Source organism: Tachyglossus aculeatus, chromosome X1 (assembly GCF_015852505.1).
Source record: "Tachyglossus aculeatus isolate mTacAcu1 chromosome X1, mTacAcu1.pri, whole genome shotgun sequence".
Lineage (NCBI taxonomy): Eukaryota > Metazoa > Chordata > Mammalia > Monotremata > Tachyglossidae > Tachyglossus > Tachyglossus aculeatus.
In genome coordinates, this window is record NC_052101.1 from 86,185,081 (window position 1) to 86,208,619 (window position 23,539).

General features: G+C 45.7%; 1 protein-coding gene and 1 non-coding gene across 4 annotated transcripts in view; both read left to right on the forward strand.

The window, feature by feature from the left end:
• The window catches only part of NFATC3 (nuclear factor of activated T cells 3), a 196,789-nt gene extending 179,605 nt beyond the window's left edge, over positions 1–17,184 (forward strand). For 2 of the 3 annotated variants that reach the window (XM_038771966.1, XM_038771970.1), the window contains one exon: positions 11,769–17,184. In XM_038771966.1, the coding sequence (XP_038627894.1) occupies positions 11,769–11,890 (122 nt within the window). In that variant the 3' untranslated portion in view covers positions 11,891–17,184. The remainder of the gene's footprint in view (positions 1–11,768) is intronic. The other variant, XM_038771969.1, reaches the window with a different exon arrangement.
• Positions 17,185–23,173: 5,989 nt separating this feature from the next.
• On the forward strand, positions 23,174–23,311 carry LOC119920230. Its single transcript, XR_005447988.1, has one exon. It is a non-coding gene; the product is annotated as a small nucleolar RNA SNORA7 (small nucleolar RNA).
• Positions 23,312–23,539: the final 228 nt, after the last annotated feature.

Sequence of the window (23,539 nt, forward strand, 5' to 3'; positions counted from 1 at the left end):
CTGGCCTGGAATGCCCTCCCTCCTCAACCTGCCAAACTAGCACACTTCCCTCCCTTCAAAGCCCTACTGAAAGCTCACCTCCTCCAGGAGGCCTTCCCAGCCTAAGCCCCCCTTTTCCTCTGATCCTCCTCCCTTCCCCATCGCCCCGACTCCCTCACCTTCCTCTGCTCTACCCCCTTCCCCATCCCACAACACTTGTGTATATATGTACATATTTATTATTCTATTTTATTAATGTGTATATATCTATAATTCTATTTATATTGATGCTGCTGATGCCTGTTTCCTTATTTTGATGTCTGTATCCCCGCTTCTAGACTGTGAGCCCATTGTTGGGTAGGGATTGTCTCTGTTGCTGAATTGTACTTTCCAAGCACTTAGTTCAGTGCTCTGCACACAGTAAGCGCTCAATAAATTCATTCATTCATTCAATTGTATTTACACACATCCTTCACCCTTCTCTGCTTGGCTACTTTCCTCTCTCCCATCATTCAAAGCACTTCTCCAGTCTCACTCAATAAAACTTTCTGGGACTGACTGGAAGTTATGTGGTGGTCGCTCCTACCCCCCGACCCTACTCCCAAGGATGCAGTCACACATAAGATTTCTACCATTTTAAAAACTGCACTGTTGTAAATAACTTGTCTTTGTGTATGTGTGACCTTTAATTTCCATGATAAAAATGCAGACTTGAAGCTAAAAGTCTCAGGCAACAGACCGTTCTATTTGGTGGTCAAAGTATTTGACACCGAAACTAATTGTTTAGCTTAATGTAGTGATGCTGTGCAATTTTAGGCCAGTTTCAATAAAATGAATTGATCACAATTTGAAGAATCCAGTTGTTTTAGGAACTGATCCTAAGTAAAGTGAATTATTATTTTCACTCCTTTAAGATGAAGAGTCCCTATAATTAGTCAACATAAAAATAAATTCCTAGCTAGCTTATGTACTATAAAGTAATGAGCCACCAAGTGAGGTCACATTTCTCATCATTTTTAAATCATTTATACTATATTGCTTTCAGGTCTCTTGCTTATTGGTTGGCTTGGAAATTCATAAACTGAATGCCCTTGTATGTATCCCTTATGTTTATAAAAATAATACTTCCAGGAAATTTGTGTGCAGAGCTTAAATTATACCCTTGTGTCATAGATGTGCACATTGATGGGGAGAAGGAAGAGGTAGTTTGACCAAACCTCCATCAACATATTTATTTCAACTACAGGGAAAGAGATAGCAAATGCAAATGGAGCCTATTAGTCCTGCTGAGTCTTTTCAGAAAACACTTTAGAATTCATATTCAGCTGCAAGCTATAAAACAAAACAACTTTTGTGTCTCTCCTTGGTCTTTCGAATATATTGGCCAGGTGTGTTTCATTCTCCTCCAAGAAAAGCACTCTAACTGATTACCTTTCAATTTGGCATTGCAGGGTTGAGCTTTCTCAGTACTCGCCCAGCTCTAAGTGCCGTGATCCCAAGTGAAGGACTGGCATCTTTAATTCAGCATATTATCTGCAAAAATAGCATTTAAGCGAATTGCTGGCAAGAGTCATTTTTTAGTCTGAGTGCCTATTTTGAAATGGCAGATATGACATATACTGCCATATGGACTTGGTTTTTATGTGTATGTAATTAATTTTATAGAACATGCTTTCTCTTTTCAGAACACAGAAGTAGGCAGAGGTTGCATTTAATCCATCAGTAATATTTATTAAGGACCTTCATGGGAAGCACGAACTAAGTGCTTGGGAAAATAAAACCGAAGTAAGACACGTATCTTTGCCCTCGATAAGTTGTCTGTCTAATGAGGGGGAGAAAGACAGGCGTAGTACAGTGCTCTGCACACAGTAGGCATTGGTTAAATACCTTGATTAATTGATTATGGTCTGTTGGATTTAGGGAGGGAGGAGTTCTAGGCCTGGAGAACAGTGTGAATGAGGGATCAGCAGTGGGATGGGGATGGAAGCTAGAGGAGCATCAGGAAAGAGATACAGTTTTGGAGGAGAGCAGAGTGCAAGATGGAGACTAGTGGATGAAGATAGCTGATATTTGAGATGGGCAGAACTGGTGGTGAGCCTTAAAGCCAGTTGTGGGGAATTTTTGCTTGCCATGGAGGAAGATGGCTAGCCATTGGAGGTTTGGCAGAGTGGAACATCGGGTGCCAAATGGCGTTTCAGGAAGATAATCCTAACAGCAGCGTTTAGTGGAAACTGAAGGGGGATGAGGCTGAAGGGAGGAAGACTGGTGAGGAGACAAGAGCTTGGAGCAAGTTGGTGGAAGAGGTGTGTGAGGAAAATGTTGTGGAGGAAGAACCAGAGAATTTAGAAATCGAATGTGGGAATGAAATCAGGATGACACCAAGTTTGCAGGATTCGGTGACAGGTACGGTTGTGATTGTGGTGGAATTGACAGAGATGGGAAAGTTAGGAGAAGTAGGTTTAGGAGAGAGATTTTCCAAAGGCCTTTGATAGTGTTCTACACCAGAGGGTTTTTAAAAAATAATTATTAGCAGTTAATTATTTCCTCCACTTTCCTTATTTAGCATAGAAATGGTGGAGAAGCATATCATAAATCAAAATTGATTTACAATTAAAAGCAAAAAGTGAAGTGAAAACTGATGAAAATCCAATTGCAGTGAAACCTGTCTTGACAGTCACCTGTATCAAAGATTACCTGTCAATAGAGATGAACTTGTAGACTATGTATGAAAAACTTTGAGTAATTTTGGAGCAAGAAATAAATGAGGCATTATCAGCTGTTGCAGCTGTTCTGAGGGGTTTAGTGTCCCTGGTGCTTAGCACAGAGTTTAGCACATAGTAAATAATAAATGTCATCATTATTATTAGTGAGTTTGGCTGTTTATTCCATTAGCTTGTGTTCTCTCCAGAAGGAATTCAAAAAAGTGTAAAATCTGAACAAATGTATTTATTCCATATTTTTCTCTGTAAGATTTGGAGAAAGAAACTAATCCTCGGTTGACAAGGAATTCCTTATGAAGCACTGTAGTTCACAGACAAAAAGCTTTTAATATCTCTCCCCCTTGAGCCGCTTCCCCTGCCCCTCCCACACCTGAAGAACTTTTAAGGATTCATTATGAAACATCCAATGTTCTAGAATACCATGCAGATGTGAAATGCAAATCAGCATCACCAGCAGTTGAGCATCAGCTGGATGTAGAACTGTATTAGGTGCTTGGGGAACACAGAGAAAGTTGAAACTGTGATACCTGCCCTATGTTTCCTGGCTGCCAGTGGAGCTTAATCCTCAAGCTATAAAAATTGTACTATTAAATGGCTAAAATAAGTAGTTTAAGTGGTTGGACAGTTGGATGTTCTCTGCTTGACTTAATTTGGCCAAGCATGATTGAAAAGGAAGTCTTAAGGGCAGGAGTGGAGAGGTCGGCATCCTGAGAGAGGAAATTATTGATAATTCACCAGACCTTTTCTTTAGGAACTAGAAAAAAGATGTTATTACTGATTTTAGACATCAGCACTTCATATTACTGATTTAGACATCAGGACTTCAAAGGAAGGTTTAGCTCAGCCTTGCCTGGAGGCAGGAGAATGAAATAGAAGGCATGTTGAGGTCCCTTCCAGCCGTGGGATGCTAAGTGGGAATAATGGGGAAGAAAGAAATCCCTGTAAGTAGAACACAGTAAGCCCAATCCTCCCCACATGGCTGCCCTCGCTAATGAACAATCAAGCCAAACTTGAAGCAGAAATGAAACTTGGTTGTTCTGAATAAGGATGAAGCCCTTCCCCCTCCACACGGATGGTTCCCTCTGCAAAATAGTCTCCAGTCCAGTCTTTTTATCTATAGTTGAAATTACCCCACTGACAAGGAAGGTTTCCCTATGGGTGTGAGTGTAGCAGAAAAGACTGTTGCTGACTACGTTATGTACTCACGAAGACTGTACCTTTTTTGGTGTTTTGTGGTATGTGGGTTTTTTTAATGGTGTCTATTAAGCTCTTACTCTGTGCCAGGCACTGTAGTAAGCACTGGGGTAGATACAAGCTAATCAGGTTGGACACAGTCCCTGTCCCACATGGGGCTTACAATCTTAATTCCTATTTTACTAACGAGGGAACTGAGGCCCAGAGAAGTGAAATGATTTGCCCAAAGTCTCACAGCAGAAAAGTGGCAAAGCTGGGATGAGAACCCAGGTCCTTCTGACTCCAAGCCCAGGCTCTATCCACTAGGCCATGCTGCTTCTCATTTGCAGTTATCAGCACCTTATACTGATTTTGTGTTTGCCACTTGGTCTCACAGTCCTCTCAAAGCTTCCACGCACAAAGAGCCACATGTTTTTGAATTGCAGTGCGCCTGTCTGGCTTGTCTACTACAGTTGTCTCCCCACTTTCAGCTTCAAGTCACCTTTTCTGAGGCTGAGCTTTACTGCATCACCCAAACATTTCCTCAGCCATCTCCCCCCCCCCCCCCCCCCCCGCCACCCCATCCTATTGATTACGTGCTCCTCCTCATGTGTCCCTCCCAACAATGCAATTTGGAGGTGAGCATAGCTTCACTGCTAGGAGTCTGTTTTCATTCTCAGACTTTATTGTTTGGCGTGGGGTTTAGCATGTAAGTGAGGCTAGTGGAACTGCTCAAGGAGCTGGGTGTGGCACTTGAAGGGGGTCCAGCTCCAACAGCAGTATATGGAAGAAGGCTAAAGAGCACGCTAGGTCTGTAGACCTTTAGTGTAGTCTGAAGTCCATGGTGCTGCCACACTCCATTTGAACTGTAAGCTCCTTGTGGGCAGGGAATGTGTCTACCAGCTCTGTTGTTTTGTCCTCCCTCAAGTGTGTAGTCCACTCCTTTGCACATACTTACATGCTCAAGAAATACCATTATCGACTGATTGAAAGTCTCCCAAAGTACATGTTTGCTGCTTTGATTCAGTAGTGTGGCTTAGTGGAATAGAGCATGAGGCTGGGAGGCAGAAGGACCAGGGTTCTAATCCTGACTCTGCCACACATGTCTGCTGCAGAGCACCCCCATCTCTGACCTAACTGCTAAGGCCATCTTGGAGCAGTCTCAGACTCTCAGTGAACTTCTCAGGGCAGCTAAAGTCACTAAGTAATTGCCAGGGCCCAGGAATACCAAAGGGCCCAAATGCTTTGGTAAGATTTAGGGAAAGCCAAATATAGTTGCTTCTCCCTGCACCCTATCTGGCATGCCATGGAGAGATCCGTTCTGCTGTGGCAGGCAGTGGTCTGAAGGCACATTGCGATTCCAGGAGCAATACAAGCAAACCTTGAGTAGCTTGTCTTTAGCTCCCAGGCATCTCCATTCCCAAGAGACATGGCTGTTTGCCCTCCGAGATCTTCTTGGACACTGGGTCCCCAGCTGTGCCAATATAGAGAGGCTCCGGAAGGGTTTGGACTTCCATCCCACCATCAGTGGTATTGATTGAGCATTTACTCTGTGCAGAGCACTGGCCTAAGCACTTAAATCAGGGCTACAGGGACCCAGGTCCAGGTCCATATCACCACCCTCAGATCCTCCTCCCCATCCCCCCCGCCCTACCTCCTTCCCCTCCCCACAGCACCTGTATATATGTTTGTACAGATCTATTACTCTATTTTACTTGTACATATTCACTATTCTATTTATTTTATTTTGTTAATATGTTGTATTTTGTTGTCTGTCTCCCCCTTCTAGACTGTGAGCCCGTTGTTGGATAGGGACCATCTCTATATGTTGCCAACTTGTACTTCCCAAGCGCTTAGTACAGTGCTCTGCACACAGTAAGCACTCAATAAATGCGATTGAATGAATGAATGAGAAGTGGAATCTTGAGGCCTGTTTTCTACCTCACCCCTCATTGACTCCTTGATTTGTAAGACACAGCATTTTCCAAGAATGCAACTACTATGCTGTGAGGAGTTTTATTGTTATCGGTGCAGCATATGGAACAAGAAGAATTCAGTCTGCCCATTTCAGCTACCTATTATAAATGGAACAAATTACAGAGTGCTGGGTTGGAAAAACTGGAAAATCAAGTGCTGTAGCAAACCAACTATTACTCGGAAATACATTATTAGAACTTAAGAAGAGAGTTTGAATTGGTTTGTAAATGTATTGTCAATTAGGTTGAAAGAAAGATAAAATTGGGTGGATTAAAAAAACATTATACCGGACTACCTTAGGAGCATTTACTATAATTGACCATACAGTGAGTTTACCATAGAGCTTGATTATGTAATAGTTTTAATCAAGGGTGAAAGTAAAAATATATATATTTTCCAACTGCTCTTGGCAGCATGGCTGACAGCAGTGAGAGGGTATGTGTGTGTGTATGTGTAGTTGGGGAGGCGGCGTGGGGGAGGTTAGCAGAAGAGTGAAGGGGGGTCATGCCAGACCACCGGGAAGGGAAGGGCCTAGATCAGCCCCACGGGTTCCAAGACCAGGCTAGAGCATTTGTCCTGCCAGCAGAAGGCAGAGAGTTAGAGCTGCTACCTTGGCTCCACCTCCAATACCCCCTCTTCCCATCACCCAATACTTCTGGCTCCAAAGGCACATCAGTCATGCAGCCCAGGGCCTCAGGGTGGAGTTAAAAAAATGGGAGTGGTGGGACACTGGCTGCTGGTGACACCAGCTACTCAGTCCCTCCCCAGCCCGGGACCACTTGGGCATCTGTGCTGGGGAAACAACTTTCAAATCGGTTCCAGTTCATTTTCAGCTCTGGTTTTAATACTCTCATTCAATAACTCTGAGGGTGACTACCTTATGAAATGAAGCTGGGAAAAAGCAAGAATTTATAAAGATAACCATGCTGATAATTGGGAAAAAGGAATAAGACAGGGAAATTTCTTGAAATGAGAATTGAGAATATTTAAACCATTTGGCAATGAATAAAATTGGGGTGTGCCTCAGGAAGGCAGCAAGATGCTAAGGATACATTCAATGATCCTGCTATTGATGATGATTATTATTCTGTTATACTGTACTCTCCTAAGTGTTTAGTACAGTGTTCTGCATGCAGTAAGCAGTCAATAAATGTGATTGATTATTGGTGTACAAATGTGACTTAGCGAAGCAATGTCGCCTAGTGGAAAAGGCACAGGCACAGGAGTCAGTAGACCCGGGTTCTAATCCCAGCTCTGCCACTTACCTGCTGTGTGACTTTAAGTCACTTCATTTTTCTGGGCCTCGGGTTCCTCATCTATAAAATGGGGATTAAACAACCTGTTCTCCTTCCCCCCCTTAGACTGTGAGCACCAGGTGGGACACGGTACTGTGTCCAGTCTGCCTGTATCGTATCTCCCCCAGCACTTAATCCATTGCTTGGCATGTAGGAAGCACGTAACAGATATGATGATGACAATGCCACCCAAACACATTGAAATTGCAGTGGGGAAAGGGGAATGATATACTAGATTTTCACAGTTGGAGAGATCTCACTTGTTATGCCCAATCCAGAGCACCAAAGAGTACCAGGGTCAGTCCCAGGAGTCGACTTCCATTGCGGGGCACGCTTGCATTGAACTGGAGCCGACCAGATACTAAATCAGAATGGAGCCCCAGGTTTGCGTCCTTCTGGCCAGAGATGACTCGGGCCTGGGCTGGAGTTCTCAGTGCCTGAAATGGCACTGAGCTTACCCGACCCTTCATCTCCCCTGGACCTGCTTCCCATTTGGGCTGCCTTTGGGGTTGGGGCAGGGCAGAGCCACAGGAATGAGATGTGAACTTTGCCAGGGCACATGCCCTGTGGTGCTAACCTCCCAGCATTTTGCCTTGCTCTGAGACCAACCTAATTTACCACACTGACAACTAGGAGCAAGAGTCAGGGTCTACTGAACCTAGTTTTTGCAGAATATACGAGCAGACTCCATAGTGGGGAAATGGGTGATCCTTTCTACACTGCCTTCCCAAATTCGGATGGTCTTCATGCTTTTCTTGGTTTATGGCAAGGGAGAGACAGAGTGGCGAATACAGATATGAAAAATGTAAGGTTTCATGCTACATTTCTAGTAGAATTATTAGGTAATTAAGGAGCAAAGTAATTTATATATTTGGGATACTATTTTTAAGAAACATCTTTTTTTTTCACCTCCCAGTTTAAATATATGCTTTAGGACAGGGAACAAAATTGTTATGTTTTCTTACTACATCAGTACCCTGAAATCTCTCATTTTCACTGTGTTGGTAACCTTTACTATTGAATAGATTTTTTTTTCATCTAAACCAAGCATTGTGTCTGCAGTAAATATTTCATAAGAAATCTAACAAATGGAAAATGAGACTGAGCTAAAATCTTTGTTGAGGCTATTAGATTATAGTTCTTTTGAGATCTGATAACTTCTTTTGGTTTGTACTTCCAAGTTCAGAACACATAGGCAGACTTGAGCTACTGGTTACATAGTCCAATTTATCACCCTTATTTCTCTGTATCAGAAAGTACTTGGTGATAGACTATAACCTGTGAGCTCATTGTGGGCAGGGAACATGTCTGCTAATTCTTTTCTATTGTACTCGCCGAGGCGTTTAGTACAGTGCTCTACATATTGTAAGTGCTCAATGAAAATAAGCACTGGTCCACATATCCAGTATCTAAAAGAAAAGAGTATCAGTTAGCAGGGCCTGTTTTCATCCCTTTGTGCTTGGTTCGTATAGAAATTTGTGTAACTGACTTCTTGGTAGGGAGTTGCTTGTCTTCTCTTAGCCCAGTGGCTCTCAAATGGCTTGCTGTGGCACATGGGAATAACTTTAAGTCCCCAAAGTATCTCAAAAATTTTCCAGGTGCTACCCCCTTTCGTTCAGAAACAATCAGTTGATTTTATAGTATCAACTGCTCTAGACTGTAAGTTCCTCCTCTAGTCTAAGCTCCTTGTGGGCAAGAAAAGTATCTACCCACTGTTATATTGTACTCTCCCAAGTGCTTAGGACAGTGCTCTGCACACAGTAAGCACTCAATAAATATGATTGATTATTTACTTAATTCTGAGCCCCATGTGAAACCTGATTATCTTCAGTTCTTAGTACAATACTTGGCACATAGCGCTTTAACAAATACCACAATTATTCTATTGTACTCTCCCAAGAGAGTAGGAGGGAGAACAGGTATTTTGCAGATGAGGGAACTGAGGCACAGAGATGCTAAGTGGCTTGCCCAAGGTCACACAGCAGGTAGGTGGCAGAACTAGAATTAGAACCCAGGTCCTCTGACTCCCAGGCCCATGCTCTTTCCACTAGACCCCATTGCTTCCAGAGTTAGTAGACACGTTCTCTACCCATAACGAATTTATGGTCTAGAGGGGAGGGAGAGGAAGAATATAATGATGGTATTTGTTAAGCACTTACTATGTGCAAAGCACTGTTCCAAGTGCTGGGGGGATACAAGGTGATCAGGTTGCCCCACGTGGGGCTCACAGTCTTAATTCCCATTTTACAGATGAGGTAACTGAGGCACAGAGTAGTTAAGTGACTTGCCCAAAGCCACACAGGTGATAAGTGGCAGAGCTGGGATTAGAACCCATGACCTCTGACTCCCAAGCCCGTGCTCTTTCCACTGAGCCACGCTGCTTCTCTATGTAAAATGGGGAAGGGGTGCCAGAGTAGCAAAATACCGGGCCTGCTGTCTCACCTACTCCCTCTTCCTTTGCCACCTCCTCCTCCGCTGCTCCAGATCTGGCATGCATAGGGGTTGAGCCTTCTGATCCTGTGCGCGTAGGGACCATGATACCCCAACCATGCTGTGAGCACACAAAGATTGTTCTTTGCTGTGCTGTCATGTTTATTGTTTGTAGCACCTGCCACTGTTTTTTAACCAAATTCTCTTACCTGGCAAATTGAGGTAATTTTGGAAAGAGGCATCCTGTAATCATGCATGTCCATAACCCTATCTTTCTGGGAGGGCAGATGTCTATTTTAATTCTGAGAGAGGAGAGTTATCATTATACCCCCATGGAGGGAAGAGTGTGGAAGTATAGATGTAGGAGGGTAGAGAGGAGGAGGAAGGCAGAGAGAAGAGGACATGGAGGTGGAGACTCAGTCAATCAATCAATCGTATTTATGGAGCGCTTACTGTGTGCAGAGCACTGTACTCGTGAGGAAACTTCCAGGGAGTGGGCGTACAGCAGGAAAGGATGACTGAATCAAGGACATATGCCAGCAAGGGCAAGAGAAGGAAATGAATAGGCAGAGGACAGGAGGGCCATGGTGGGTAGAAATGACCTTCCCTTCCCAAAATTACCCCAAGCTCTATCTGCATGGGCAAATCATTCCAAACCAGAAACCTTGCTCAACAGCTAGCTGCTCTGAGTTCTAGTCAACCAATCAGTCAGTGATATTTATTGAATGCTTACTGTGAGCCAAGCACTGAGCTCGTCACTTGGGAGAGCACAATACAGCAGAGTTGGTAGACACAATCCATGCCCACGAGGAGCTAACCATCTGGAGGAAGAGCTAGACATTTAAATAAATTACAGGTAGGGCAAATGGATATGTACAAAAGTGTGAGGGGCCGGGAATAGATTGAATATCAAGTGCCTAAAGGGAACAGATCAAAGTGTGTAGGCAAATAGGAGAAATGAGGGCTTAGGGAAAGTCTCTTTAACTCCTTCCTCAAACCCCCTGTCCCTCTGCTCCCCCATCTCTTGTCCCTATCGATCTTGCCACCTAGTTCATCAGCAAAGTGTAAGCCATCAGGGGTGCTCTCCCTCGAATCTCCCACTCTCTTCTCCAATCCTACCCTTCTCCTGCTCCCTCTTCGACTCTCATTCATTCATTAATTCATTCACTTGTATTTATTGAGCGCTTACTGTGTGCAGAGCACTGTACTAAGCACTTGGGAAGTACAAGTTGGCAACATATAGAGACTGTCCCTACCCAACAACGGGCTCACAGTCTAGAAGGGGGAGACAGACAACAAAACAAAACATGTGGACAGGTGTCAAGTCATTAGAATAAACAGAAATAAAGCTAGGTGCACATCTTTAACAGAATAAATAGAATAGTAAATATGTACAAGTAAAATAGAGTAATAAATCTGTACAAACGTAAATACAGGTGCTGTGGGGAGGGGAAGGAGGTAGGACGGGGGGATGGGTAGGAGGTGAGGAAAAGGGGGGCTCAGTCTGGGAAGGCCTCCTGGAGGAGGTGAGCTCTCAATAGGGCTTTGAAGGGAGGAAGAGAGCTAGCTTGGCGGATGTGTGGAGGGAGGGCATTCCAGGCCAGGAGGAGGACATGGGCCGGGGGTCGACGGTGGGACAGGCAAGAACGAGGTACAGTGAGGAGGTTAGCGGCAGAGGAGCGGAGGGGGTGGGCTGTGCTGTAGAAGGAGAGAAGGGAAAGAAGGACTCTCCCATCCTTCCCAGCACAAGGAGCTCTCCCACCTCCCCTTAAAATCTACCTCCTACTTGCGCCTCAGCACTTGGCCCAGAGTAAATGCTTAATACTATAATTATCATGAATCTTCCAATTATCGTCTCAAAACCCTGGGCCCAAGCCCACCAAAAGGTTTATGTTCATAGAGGATCATCCAGCCTTGAATAATGCAAATATATAGATGTACAAACGTAGAGAGGCTTGTTGTGGGCAGGGAACATGTCTACCAACTCTACTCTCCCAAGCAGTTAGTACAGTGTTCTGCACACATTAAATGCTCAATAAATACAGTTGATTGCTTTATACCTCTACATCATAAATCTGTATATACATATAGCCATACCTATATGCATATACACACACATACACACATATATTTGTACACACCTATATACAAGATCACTAAGCTTGCATAACATTGTTTGTTTTTATTTTTCTAGTGAATGAGATTATAGGCCGAGACATGTCCCAGATCTCTGTTTCACAAGGAGCAACGGGGACCAGCCAGTCGTCTCACGAATGCCCCGGCTCTCTGGATTCTGGACTGTCGGACGGAGTCTGAAGTTGGCTACCCCTGCCTGCAATTAGGTGTCGTTAACATTGCACTTCTCTCTGAGTATTTCTCATCTGTCTCCTCCTCTTAGACTTACTGTGCTTCCAACTCTGTGGCCTTCATGAACTGGAAAAGGGGGTCTTTACTGCCTCATTGATTTGGGTGGATCTGTTCTTGAGGTAGCAATGGTGTTTGTAAACCCAGTTCCTCAGATGATGGAAACATTGACTTTGTAAATGGACAGGAGTAGCACAGAATGTTTTAACCTGTTTGAAGATAACTCGTGAGCTTTGCTTTGGAGCATTTAAATAGGCTACTCTTCTATCGCGACTGCTCAAAAGAATTTGAAGATATGTGTTAGTTTTGCTCTTATAATCCCAATCAGTACTGAGTTTTGAGAAGGATTTAACCCACCCCTCCAGCGTGCTGCTTTTCTTTAGAAGAGCTGTAGAATAGTTGGTAATGATGACTTTTCTGCTTTTTGTCATTGGAAGGACCTTTCAGGTTTACTCTTGTCTAAAAGGAGACTTTTTATCGTAAAACCTTCCGGAGACAGAGATACTTGTCAGCTGCAGCCAGCTCCACAGAAGCCCAGAATGTATAAAATGACAGGGTTTTGTTTTTTTCTTAGGCTCGTAGGAAGCAAAGCCAAATGTAGATCTGCACTTCTTTATAAACGTAACATGTTTTTTGTGATAGGTTGAAGAGACACCATTCCATCCATGAAAGAGTTGGGATAGAATTGACATTCCAAAATCGAATCTTTTTGTAACTTTATAGATGCTCTTCTTGTATTCGGTGACCTAGGCTCCATACTGAAATAGCTTTCCTAGCAATGTTACCCTTAGAGCCCGATTTGTTACCCGGCATTTGAGTTGTACCATTCATTTCAAAGCCATGTTTGCAGGGAGGACAGTTGGAGCTTTGCCTTTTATATTTGAAATATTTTCAATCCACCAATCTTTAGAGACCCTGAACTTTTTCCATGCAGCCAATTTTAAATGTTTCCCATCTGATTGCACAGAGAGCTACTAATGATGTTTTATGAATTCTTTACCACTTTTGACTGCCGAGTTCTATCCACAGGTCAGTGTCCATCAAATCAGGCCCAGTCTCCCAGGAGCCAAAAGAAACCATCGACTCCAGATCCAGATGACCCAGTGTGAGAGCACTTCAAAGTATGGGACCAATTGATTGAAATGTGTTTTTAGTGTGACGGGCTCCCAACATACTGCATGTCAGTATCCTGGAAAAATAAGGCCTTGCCTCATGTCTAATGCTTTGGGGAGAGGCTGGAGGATTGATTTTTTTTTTTTAAGAACTGGGAATTGTGTCCACTCCATGGACTGAAAAAAAAAATAAATCTCCCCACTTTTGTTTCAAGTCCCAGCTAGTTCCAACCTCCCTTCCCTCTCTCTTCCCCCCCGCCCCCCGACCCACCTTGTTAATCACTAGTGGAAAAACAGAGTGAGTTCAGGAAAACTTTAGGGAGAAATCAGTGATTGGGTCTAGTATAGACTTGGCCAAAAACACGAAAGAAAATTCACACAGTGTCGTTGAGGGACTTTAGCCACTTTTGCCAAGAGGAGAGAGCGCAGAAGCCCATGGTGATTAAGAAGCCCACCATTTTTTGATCATGTAAAACCCCATAAATGAATCAAGTCAATAAATTGGCCATTTGGGTGGTGAAGACTCATAAACACACAGCTATCTGGAGGGAAGAAATACAAAACAGGAGTAATGCTGATTGTATTTTACAGGACTCTGGACAGAAAACAAGGACTCTGACTTAGTTTGTAGGTCCATGGTGATGGCGACTTTTCATAGCAAAGATAAGTTTATCTTGAGTTATAGTTTGTCTCACCCCCACCCTTTCACTCCAAAGACAAATGGGATTCGTTGCTTTATACTGTAGTGCTCCCAAACTCAGACTTTCTTGATTAGAAAGCTAGCTGTGGACCTGAAAGTGCCGAATGGGGCCACAGATATTTCACAGTAAGCTTTGGTTTACCGAATACAACCTGCCTATCGGATACAGAAAAATTTAGATGTCAGGTCGAAGACCCAGAAACCTTAGTGTGGCTCCTTAGGAATCCTATCAAAAATGGGACATACAAGTGTAATGGACACCAAAGTTGTTAGAGCTGGAGGAGAGGGAGGCTTTATAACTCTGCAAATAAAGTAGATATCTGCTAAATAGGGCTCAGTATAGTCCTACAAATTGCCCAATTTTTTTTAATATTGCAGTTGAATTGTGAATCTTTGGAATGTACTTTCAGCTAAAGATGATGAAAGCCTCTCTTCTCCCCTGAATTACTGTCTCCTTAAATGAAGCCTGTTTGCTAATTTAATGGCTCGAACTGTCTGAATTTTCACTTCATAAATGAGTGTGTGTAACACCATAATTCCCTTGGTAATTTGGTTCAGGGATTCTAGGGGGAGCAACATAAGTTATTTCAATTAACACCTTAAAATATGATGTTCTTTATCCCTTAGAGCAGTCCTGAAAGTTGCAGGGTAAATGTCTGTCTGTGATGCGTCCTTAATTACCCTTCCTTTGGTACACATTGATAGCCAAAAACCTGTCTAAACCAATTAATCTAAACCCCTGCATGGATAGAAAGGTTCAGAGCAGTCAGTTGTTTCAAAAACCCCTGTTTTTGAAAATATTTGCCGGGGATCCGGGGATGAAGAAGGGATTCAGCCCTGTAAAATAGCTACGTTATAAGGGTGAAAAAGTTGATTTTGATCGAGTCTCCCATCAGGAACAACAGATGAGTCTCGGTTCTGAGACATCAGGACCAAGAACCCACACAGAGGAACTGATTCTAGTGCTAGTGACTTTGACAGCCCCATTCACACTCTTTCGTCTTTGCCAGTCACGTTCCCACTGGGGCACAGGGCGCAACAAGCGAGTGGACAGGCAGAGGTGCCACACATTGTGAGGCTCTTGGGCGGTCCTCGCCGGTGGTGGCCAGCTAGCAGGAGGGGGTGACCCGGGGCTGCAACCCAGGTTTCCTGATTCCCGGAGCAGTTTAATGATTGGCCCCAGGTCCCACAGCAAGGTAACCGAAGTCCATTCCTTCTGTTTGACCTACAGTGGACATGGAGCTGCTCAAACCCAGCAAGGGCAGAACTCATGGCCTGAAGTTCACCCCAGGCCGAGGGGGGAAACCCACTGAAGCTCTTGAAGGGTAGCAGTGATTTTTAAACCCAAACCAAGTTGACAGGCCCAGTCCACCTAGTACTTGGTTCCAAACTCTCCACTTCTCCCAGCTCCCTTGTCTTTCCCTCTTCTCTTTCTCTCAGTCCTGAACAGTGGCATCCCTGACCATCTGTCCTCCTCCTGCTCTGACTGCCTGCCAGCCTCTTCAGGTCTCCAAAGGGCCTCAGAGGACTGCCCAGCCCTTCAAAGCACTCCCATTTATATCCACCTCTGGCTACCGGGGACTCAACTCTATCTCTGTTACATACCCTAAAATAGAGAGATGTGCACCCAACCCCAAAACTCCCCCCACCCAACTCTTTCTGCAATCCCTTGTCCATTACTAAAATTGAACGAGTGGCATAGCCCCTCCAACCTCCCTATCCCCTGGTCAGCAAACCTCAGGACCCAACCTCTCCGTTATAATAATCTAACCCCAGCACTCCCTCACCATCCATGTGCCCCACTCCAGGGCTCAAACTCTTCTGCGTTACGGACCCTAGAACAGTCAGCACGATCCCCAACACTCTCTGTACCTCAATGCCTCACCTGCTGAGGGCCCAAAGCCTTTTCCTTTTACATAGCCTGTAAAAGAGAGGGAGGACCCAGCCCCAACACACCCAACCACTTCTCCATTACATACCCCAAAGCAGCCATACCCATCTCCAACACTCTGTGTACCTCAGTGCCCCCACTCCTAGGGGAACATACTCATATCTCCATTAAATAGCTTGTAATAATGAGGAACCGGGCGCCAACATGCCCAATCACTTCTCCGTTATATATCTGAAACTGCTCACTGTTGCCCAGGCCCCAACCTCCCCACCACCACCTGCCTCATAACCATAGCCCAGAGGCGATCCATTGCCCATTTTGTAATAATGGGGGTACCCAGCCCAAACATACCCAACCAGTTCCCCATTACATACCCCGGGTCAGTTATAACCCTTCCCAACACTCCCTCCTCTGCCCACTGCCGCCCTTGGTGCCTCAGTTTCTCCCTTACCAAGGGACCAAACTCCCTCTCCATTACATACCTTGTAACAGTGGCCTGTCCAGGCCCGAATACACCTGACCACTTCACCATTACATACCCAGATCCAAAATGACCCTTGCCTCTTAACTGCTCCTGCCAGGGGTCCGATCCCTTTCTCCATTACGTATCCTGAATCAATCACTGGTCTGACCTGCACCCAAACGCCCAGCCCCTTCTCCATTACTTGCCTCTGAGCAATCTATTCCCAGCACTAACACCCGTGCCTTATTGCTCCCACTGCTGTGGTCTCAAACCCCTTGTTTGTTATGAACTCTGTAGTAGTGGAGGACCTAGCCCCAGAGCACCTAACCACTTCCCCATTATGTACCCCAGAACGGTCATATCCAACCCCAACACTCCCTCCTCCTCCTACTCCCTCAGTACCTCAGGTCTACCCCTGCCAAGAGCCCAAAGTCCACCTCCATTATGTACCCTGAAACAGTCGCTACCCAGGCCCAAAACCACCTCTGCCAGGGATCCAAACCCCTTGTCCATTACACACTCTGAAATTCAAGAGTACCAATGTGCCCAGTCGCATCTCCATTACAACCTTGGAACGGTCATCGCCACCTCCAACACTCCACCTTCCCCCAACACCTTCTGAACCTCAGCATCATCCTTCTTTACCCCATCCCCACTGAGGGTGCAAACTCCATGTCCATTTTGTAATCTGCAACAGTGGGATGCCCCAGCCCCAATCCACCTATTCTCCATTACCTACCCAGACCCAAAACTACCTCTGCCTCATAACCATCCCCTCGGGGATCCATTCCCGTGTTCCATTACTATACCCTGCACCAATATGCCCAGTCACTTATTACTTGCCTGTAAACAGTTGGTAGCCAGCACCAATACCACCTGTGCCTTATCTCCTCCCGACACCCACTGCTGTGGTCTCAAACCCCTTGTCTATTACATATGCTGAAAAGGTGGTGTCCTCAGCCCCAACACCCCCAATCACTTCCCCATTACATACCCTGGAACTGTCATAATAAATGGTATTTGTTAAGCACTGACTTATGTGCCAGGCACTGTACTACACACTGGGGTAGATACAAGATAATCAGGTTGGACACAGTCCCTGTCCCACATGGGGCTCCCAGCTTAATCCCCATTTTACAGATGAGGTAACTGAGGCACAGAGAAGTTAAGTGATTTGCCCAAGATCACACAGTTGACAAGTGGTGGAGGCAAGACTAGAACCCAGGTCCTCTGACTCCAGACCTGTGCTCTTTCCACTAGGCCTTACTGCTTCTTAACCTCATAATCATCCCAAACACCCCTTCCTCCCACTAATACACTCGGTACTTTAGTACCGAGGGACCAAGCTCCGTCTACATTACGTACCCTATAATGATGAAATGTCCAGGCCCCAATATACCCAACCGCTTGTCCGTTGTGTACCCCAGAACAGCTGCTACCCTGGCCTGAAACCACCTCTCATCTTGTAAGCACCTCCCACCGGGAGTCCAAACCCTCGTTTCATTGCATATTCTGAATCGCTGGTCTCCTCTGCACCAACACAGCCAGCCACTTCTCCATTACTTGCCTCTGAACAGTTGGTTCCTAGCATCGACGCTCCCTGTATCTCAGTGTGTGTCCCTGCCAAAGCCCCAAATCCTTTCTCCAGTACATACCTTCTTAGAGTGTACTCCCCAATACCTCATCCACCCATCTCTCCGGTACATTCCCTAAAACGTTGGCATACCCAGCCCCAACAATCCCCCTCTTGTTCCTTCTCCTTCCCACCCTCCCGCAGCTAGGAATCCAGTCAATCATATTTATTGAGCACTTACTATGTGCAGAGCACTGTACTAAGCATTTAGGAGAGTTGGTAGGCACATTCCCTGCCCCCAACAAACTTACAGTCTAGAGGGGTCTTCTCCATTATATATTCTGAAACTGATGTGCCTCATTGCCTCCCCTTTTTGGGTCCCCAAGCATTTCCCCATTACATCCCCTGAAACTGTGGGTACCCAGCTCCAACCCTCTCTATCCCCTCTGTGCTTCCCTCATGGGGTGCCTTCTCCAGCACAAACCCTGTAATGGTGGGGTATCCAGCCCCAAAACTCACCATTCTGCTCCCTTCTCCCTTACATTCCCTGAAACAGTGATGTCCTAAATCCATTGCCTTTTCCGGCTCCGGGGGCTCAACCCATCCTTCCATTATCCTGGAACGGTGGTGTGCCCAGCCCCTAAGTACAGAATCCACTCCTTTCTTCCCACAGTCCCGGGACATCCTCCCTTCAGCCCCTACTTAGCCCCTCCCTTCCCCATCCCCTTCTGCCCAAGTATCCAAGCCCAGGGCTGTTCCTGTAGACATTTAACCTCCCTCATCTGTTGTGGTGGCCTAGGAGAATTCGAACTTCTGACCTCCAGGTAAATCTTGTTACTTGGGTACCTGATCCAACCGTACTCTTCCCTTCTCCTAGCAAATCCTTGTAGTGTATTGTTAGAAGTGATAAGTGATACTCGCTTTATCTAGACTATGGGAGCCTATCCAATTCAGAGTTGCTATGCACTAAATTTTCTGATGCCTTTAAATACCTTGATGCCTGTAGAACTAGAAATGCTTTCCTATTTAAAAACAACAACAAAAAAACAAATATATAGCTTTGGATACTATGTAAGCAGTTTTGTATTTGCCTTGTAAAAGCTTCAGTACACGGGTCTGAAATTTTTCGGGGGCGGGAGGGTTGGCTTTTGTGTTATTGTAGATAAAAACTATTCTAATATTGTTTAACTTAATGGTAAAAAGCACACAAACTCCACTGGGCTATGCAAATTCATGTTACTATTGGCATGTGTTGGCATTCACTCATTTTCCCATCCCCACCCTTGGCCACTTTCCATACCGACTTGGATGTTTTAAACCTTTCTATCAGGTGCCTGAAAAGTAATATAGGCCATCTGTTGATTTTTCTGGGGAGCATTGGAAATCAGACTGAAACCTCTAGAGCATTTGACCATGAAATACAGGAAAAATAAGTTTCTGAAAAAAAATAATAAAAAAATGGGCAGTCAGACCTTTCCTGTCAAACCTTTTGTTCTTACAGTAGAACTGCCATCTTTGTAAACCAAAGAGGACAAGAAATCACCAATTTAATTCTGAGACAGAGTCAGTACTTTGAAGCTCTATTTTTGATACTCCTAATGGATGTCATTCCTTGAGGCTTGGAAATGGTTCAACAAATTCGCTTTATATTTAAAAAAAAGATTATAAAAGTTAAGAAACTGTTTTAGATTATGTTTACAGAGCTATGTATTGTAATTTCATGTACATTTTGTATTTTAAACATTTTGTAAGTTTTACGATTGCAGTGCTACTTTCAGAACTACAAAGGGAAGAATTTGCATTTTAGGCTCTTGAATCATAGTGCTGAAATAAATGATGAAAAGTCTAGTGTCTCTGTATTGAAACCCATATGCTGAGATTGTGGTAATTCACCAGCCTGGTCGTGTTAGAATGGCAAGAGCCGTGGGGCCTGACACGGCCGAAGAGTTAATTATTGGATGCAGAGCTGCCAACTTCCTGGGAGTCAGGGTGTATGCGTGTGTGAGTGGAGGGAGGGGAGGGGAGTGAGCAGTGCCCTGACCCTGACACACACAAAAAGCCTGGCCCATGCTCCAAGAGGAGGTAGGGGGCCCTGTGTGGCTCCCAGTTTGGCAGGACTAAGGCCACCATCTTCTGCTGCGACAGCAGCCACCCTGTTCCGCCTGTTCTGTTGCTGTTGTTGGTAATGGCAGAAGGCGGCCAGGCCATTGAGGCCCTCTCCTTCCCCCTATTTTTTCTCCCTCCTCCTATTCCCTTTTTCCCTTCCCCCACCACCCCACCCCTGTCTAGTTAGGGGACAAAGCTCCTCTCCCCTTGAACCTTCCCCAAAGCTGAGTGGTAACACTGAGGGCAAGTTGAAGACTCGTCTAACCTCCACTCGGCCCTGAGGTAGGTCAGGAGCTTTTCAGTAGGCCCCAGGGCTAGCCAAGGGATTTTTAACCACCTCCCCGTGCCTCCCATCCCATCACTCACTCACTCACTCACACACACACACACACACCCACCCACACCCACCCACACACACACCCAGCCCCACCACCACCACACACACACACCCCACAGAGGGTTCAGGGGAGGAAGGATCTTCAGTCCTTTGGACACCATACCCTCTCAAAACCCCACCTCATCAAAGCACCCTCCCGAGTTCAACCCCCACATTCCAGTTGGCTCCCTTGGTTGGATGTGGCTAAAACAGTCTCTTTTATGAAAGAGCCCTCATAACACAGCCCTGAAGCCAAACAGGGAGGGTAAATTGTTGTCCAATGGAGAAAGCCAACACGGATATGGATGACCCAGTGGACTGTTGGTGGAGCTGAAAATCCAGTCCCTTTCCCCTCTACTAAACTAATCCCCCATATTAGGATCATGCTCCATTTTTTCTAGTTTGCCAGCCAACCCTCCAACATCTTATAGGCAGCAGTGGCCAAGCCTCATGAACTGAAGAGCTGCAAACCCAAACCAGGATATGGTCGAGCTGCGGTTCCCCAGAATGGTGAGCAGGCATCCCCAGGAGCAGGTATTTGAGTGGGGGGAGATGGTGTTGGGGGCGGGGGGCAAGAGAAAGCCAGGGCAGCAGTTAGGGGTGGAGCCTGATGCCACACTCCTCTCCAGGCTCTGCCCACATGGACAGGGGTACTGCCACCAAAAAGGTTGGAATAGCGGGCCCACTAGCCGGCTGCCAAGAAATTATAGTTAATGAAGTGTGTGGGCAAGCCACCCCACAAGTAGAGGGCCTCAGTTTAGTCACCCCTGGTATTCACTCTATTACCTCGTCTAGCTAAGCACACTTGGTCAAAGTGTGCGGGACATTCTCTGCCCACGGCACTGGCAGATACGGCCTCACCATATTTGAAGCTGGTGGTGTGTCTATTGGAAGGAGCTCACAGAAGGAAATGACTGAGATTCAAAGTCTAACCCGGTGGGATTGAAAAGCTGATTGCTTCCTCTCATCCTCCCTTGTCTTTCTTCTTTGCTCGGGATGGAACGATGTGTGGGTGGAGGTGGGGGGCTGTAAACGTGGAACGTGCCAGCTGGGTCTCTCAACTGTGTTTCTTGAGTAACTCATGGTGGCAGCTTTAGATAAAATCAGATTGGCTCTCATGCAAAAAAAAAAATACAAAGGAGGCAGCTATGCAGGCGATTTAGTCATCCTAGTCTCATCTTCCTATTGGGAGCTTAGTAGCTTTTGTAGTAGCTACCAACATAGCCTTCCCCAGGCAAGCCTGCCATCTCATTTACCACTGTGTGTTCGTAGTGATTTGTCAGTGCCCTGGGTCTATCTGCATGGAACCTAACTTCCCCTTTCCTGAGCAAGGTATAATAGAAAGGGCAAGCAAGATCATTAGGGTGTCAGGGCCTAGTCTAAATGAAGAACATGTGTCTGGGAACTGGAGGACTTGGGTTCTAACCCTGGCTCTGGCACTTAACACATACCACTATCATTATTATTATTACATGCTCACTGCCTGCCAAGCGCTGTACTACATGCTGGGGTAGCTACTAGATAATCAGGTCCCACATGGGGCTCACAGACTTAAGTAGGAGGGAGAACAAGTATTCAATCCCCATTTGGCAGATGAGGGAACAGATGCACAGAGAAGTTAATTTTTTATGGTATTTGTTAAGCGCTTACTATGTGCCAGGCAATGTTCTAAGTGCTGGGGTAGTTACAAGATAATCAGGTAACTGAGGCACCAAGAAGTGAGGTGACTTGTCCAAGGTCACACAGCAGGTACATGGTGGAGGCAGGATTAGAACCCATGTCCTCTGACTCCCAGGCCCATGCTCCTTCCACTAGGCTATGCTGGCTGGTGGGTGATCTTGACTAGGTCACTTCACTTCTCCATGCCTCAGTTTCCTCATCTGTATAATGGAGGTTCAATACCTAATAACAATAATAATAATAATAATTGTGGCATTTGTTAAGCGCTTACTATGTGCCAGGCACTGTTCTAAGCGCTGGGCTGGCTACAAGAAAATCAGGTTTGTCACAGTCTCTCCCTACCTAATCGCCCTGTCCCCTTAGACTGTGAGCCCCATGTGGGACAGGAATTGTGTCAGATCTGATTCTTGCATCTACGCCAGCACTTGGTACAGTGTTTGGTGCCTAATAAACACTTAACAAATACCATTATTATTGTTATTAAGCCTAAGTGACCACAACAAAATGTTGTTGCTGTTCTAGAGCACCACAGACCTGCAGTAGGTTTCTTTGGTCAGGAACCTTCCCCACTGATGACAGAGCTCTGGCAGGCACTCCCCTAGAACAGGGGCAACAAAGTCTCATGAACAGAAACCTCATAAACCAAAAACGTGATTAGGTCCAGAGCCATAGATCCACCAAAGTTCCCTTTCCTGGAATAGTGAGCAAACGTTGGAGGGGAACAGTGGTGAACAGGCATCCCCAGGTCAGGGGCTGGGAGTGGGATGGGCACTGCCCACTTCCTCGGCCTGGGCCCACGGGGGCAGGTGCATTATCACTGCTGCTGCTAACAAGATGAGACCAAAGAGCCTGGGCAAGTTTGGGGCCGAGTTGAGTCAGCGAGTTCGGTCAGATTCCCCTGCTTTCTAGCCAAATCCAGAGTGCAGGGTGGAGGTGGAGGGGCCCAGGGTGTTCCTAACCAGGCTAGCATTCTGCTTTGGTGGGGGGGTGGGGGGGTGCACAGTAATTAATTGTGCTTTTATTGTCCAAATATTGGTATTTCCAAACTAGGCCTGCCCTCCACCTCTTCCCGCTCCCTGCAGAGACATCTGGTGCAGCTACACGACCAATCCATGGAAGAGTGTCATCGACAGGTAGTGTTTCCACTTGGCCAAGAGTAGTCAATATTGGGTCACTGTTACTATTACTTGTGGTATGTGTTAAGCACTTACTATGTAACCAGGCATTGTATTAAGCGCTGAGGTAGTTACACGGTAATCAGGTTGGACACAATCCATGTCCCACATGAGGCTGACAATCAATCCCCATTTTACAGATGAGGTAACTGAGACACAACCCTCTCAGGACCACAACTGGAGAGTTTCCAGTACTCTACTAGTCTCGGCTATGGGAGGGAGTGTCAAGCAGAGGCATACTCATTCCATTCCTAGCTTGGGCAGTGGCTAGCGAGTGGAAGGCAATCTGCTACAAATCAAAACTCACCTGGGCTGAGCAGCAGCGGCACGGGAGAGAGTTGAGGGCAGGGACTCAAGTTTACTGTGTGGAAGGAGGCAATGGTAAACCACTGGTGTATTTTTACCAAGTAAACTCTAAGGATACACTACCAGAATGAGTGCAGGTGGAGGTGGGGCATTTGGGGAGGGAGTGTCCATGGGGTCGCTATGGGTCAGAAACTACTCGACAGCATAAGACAACTGAGG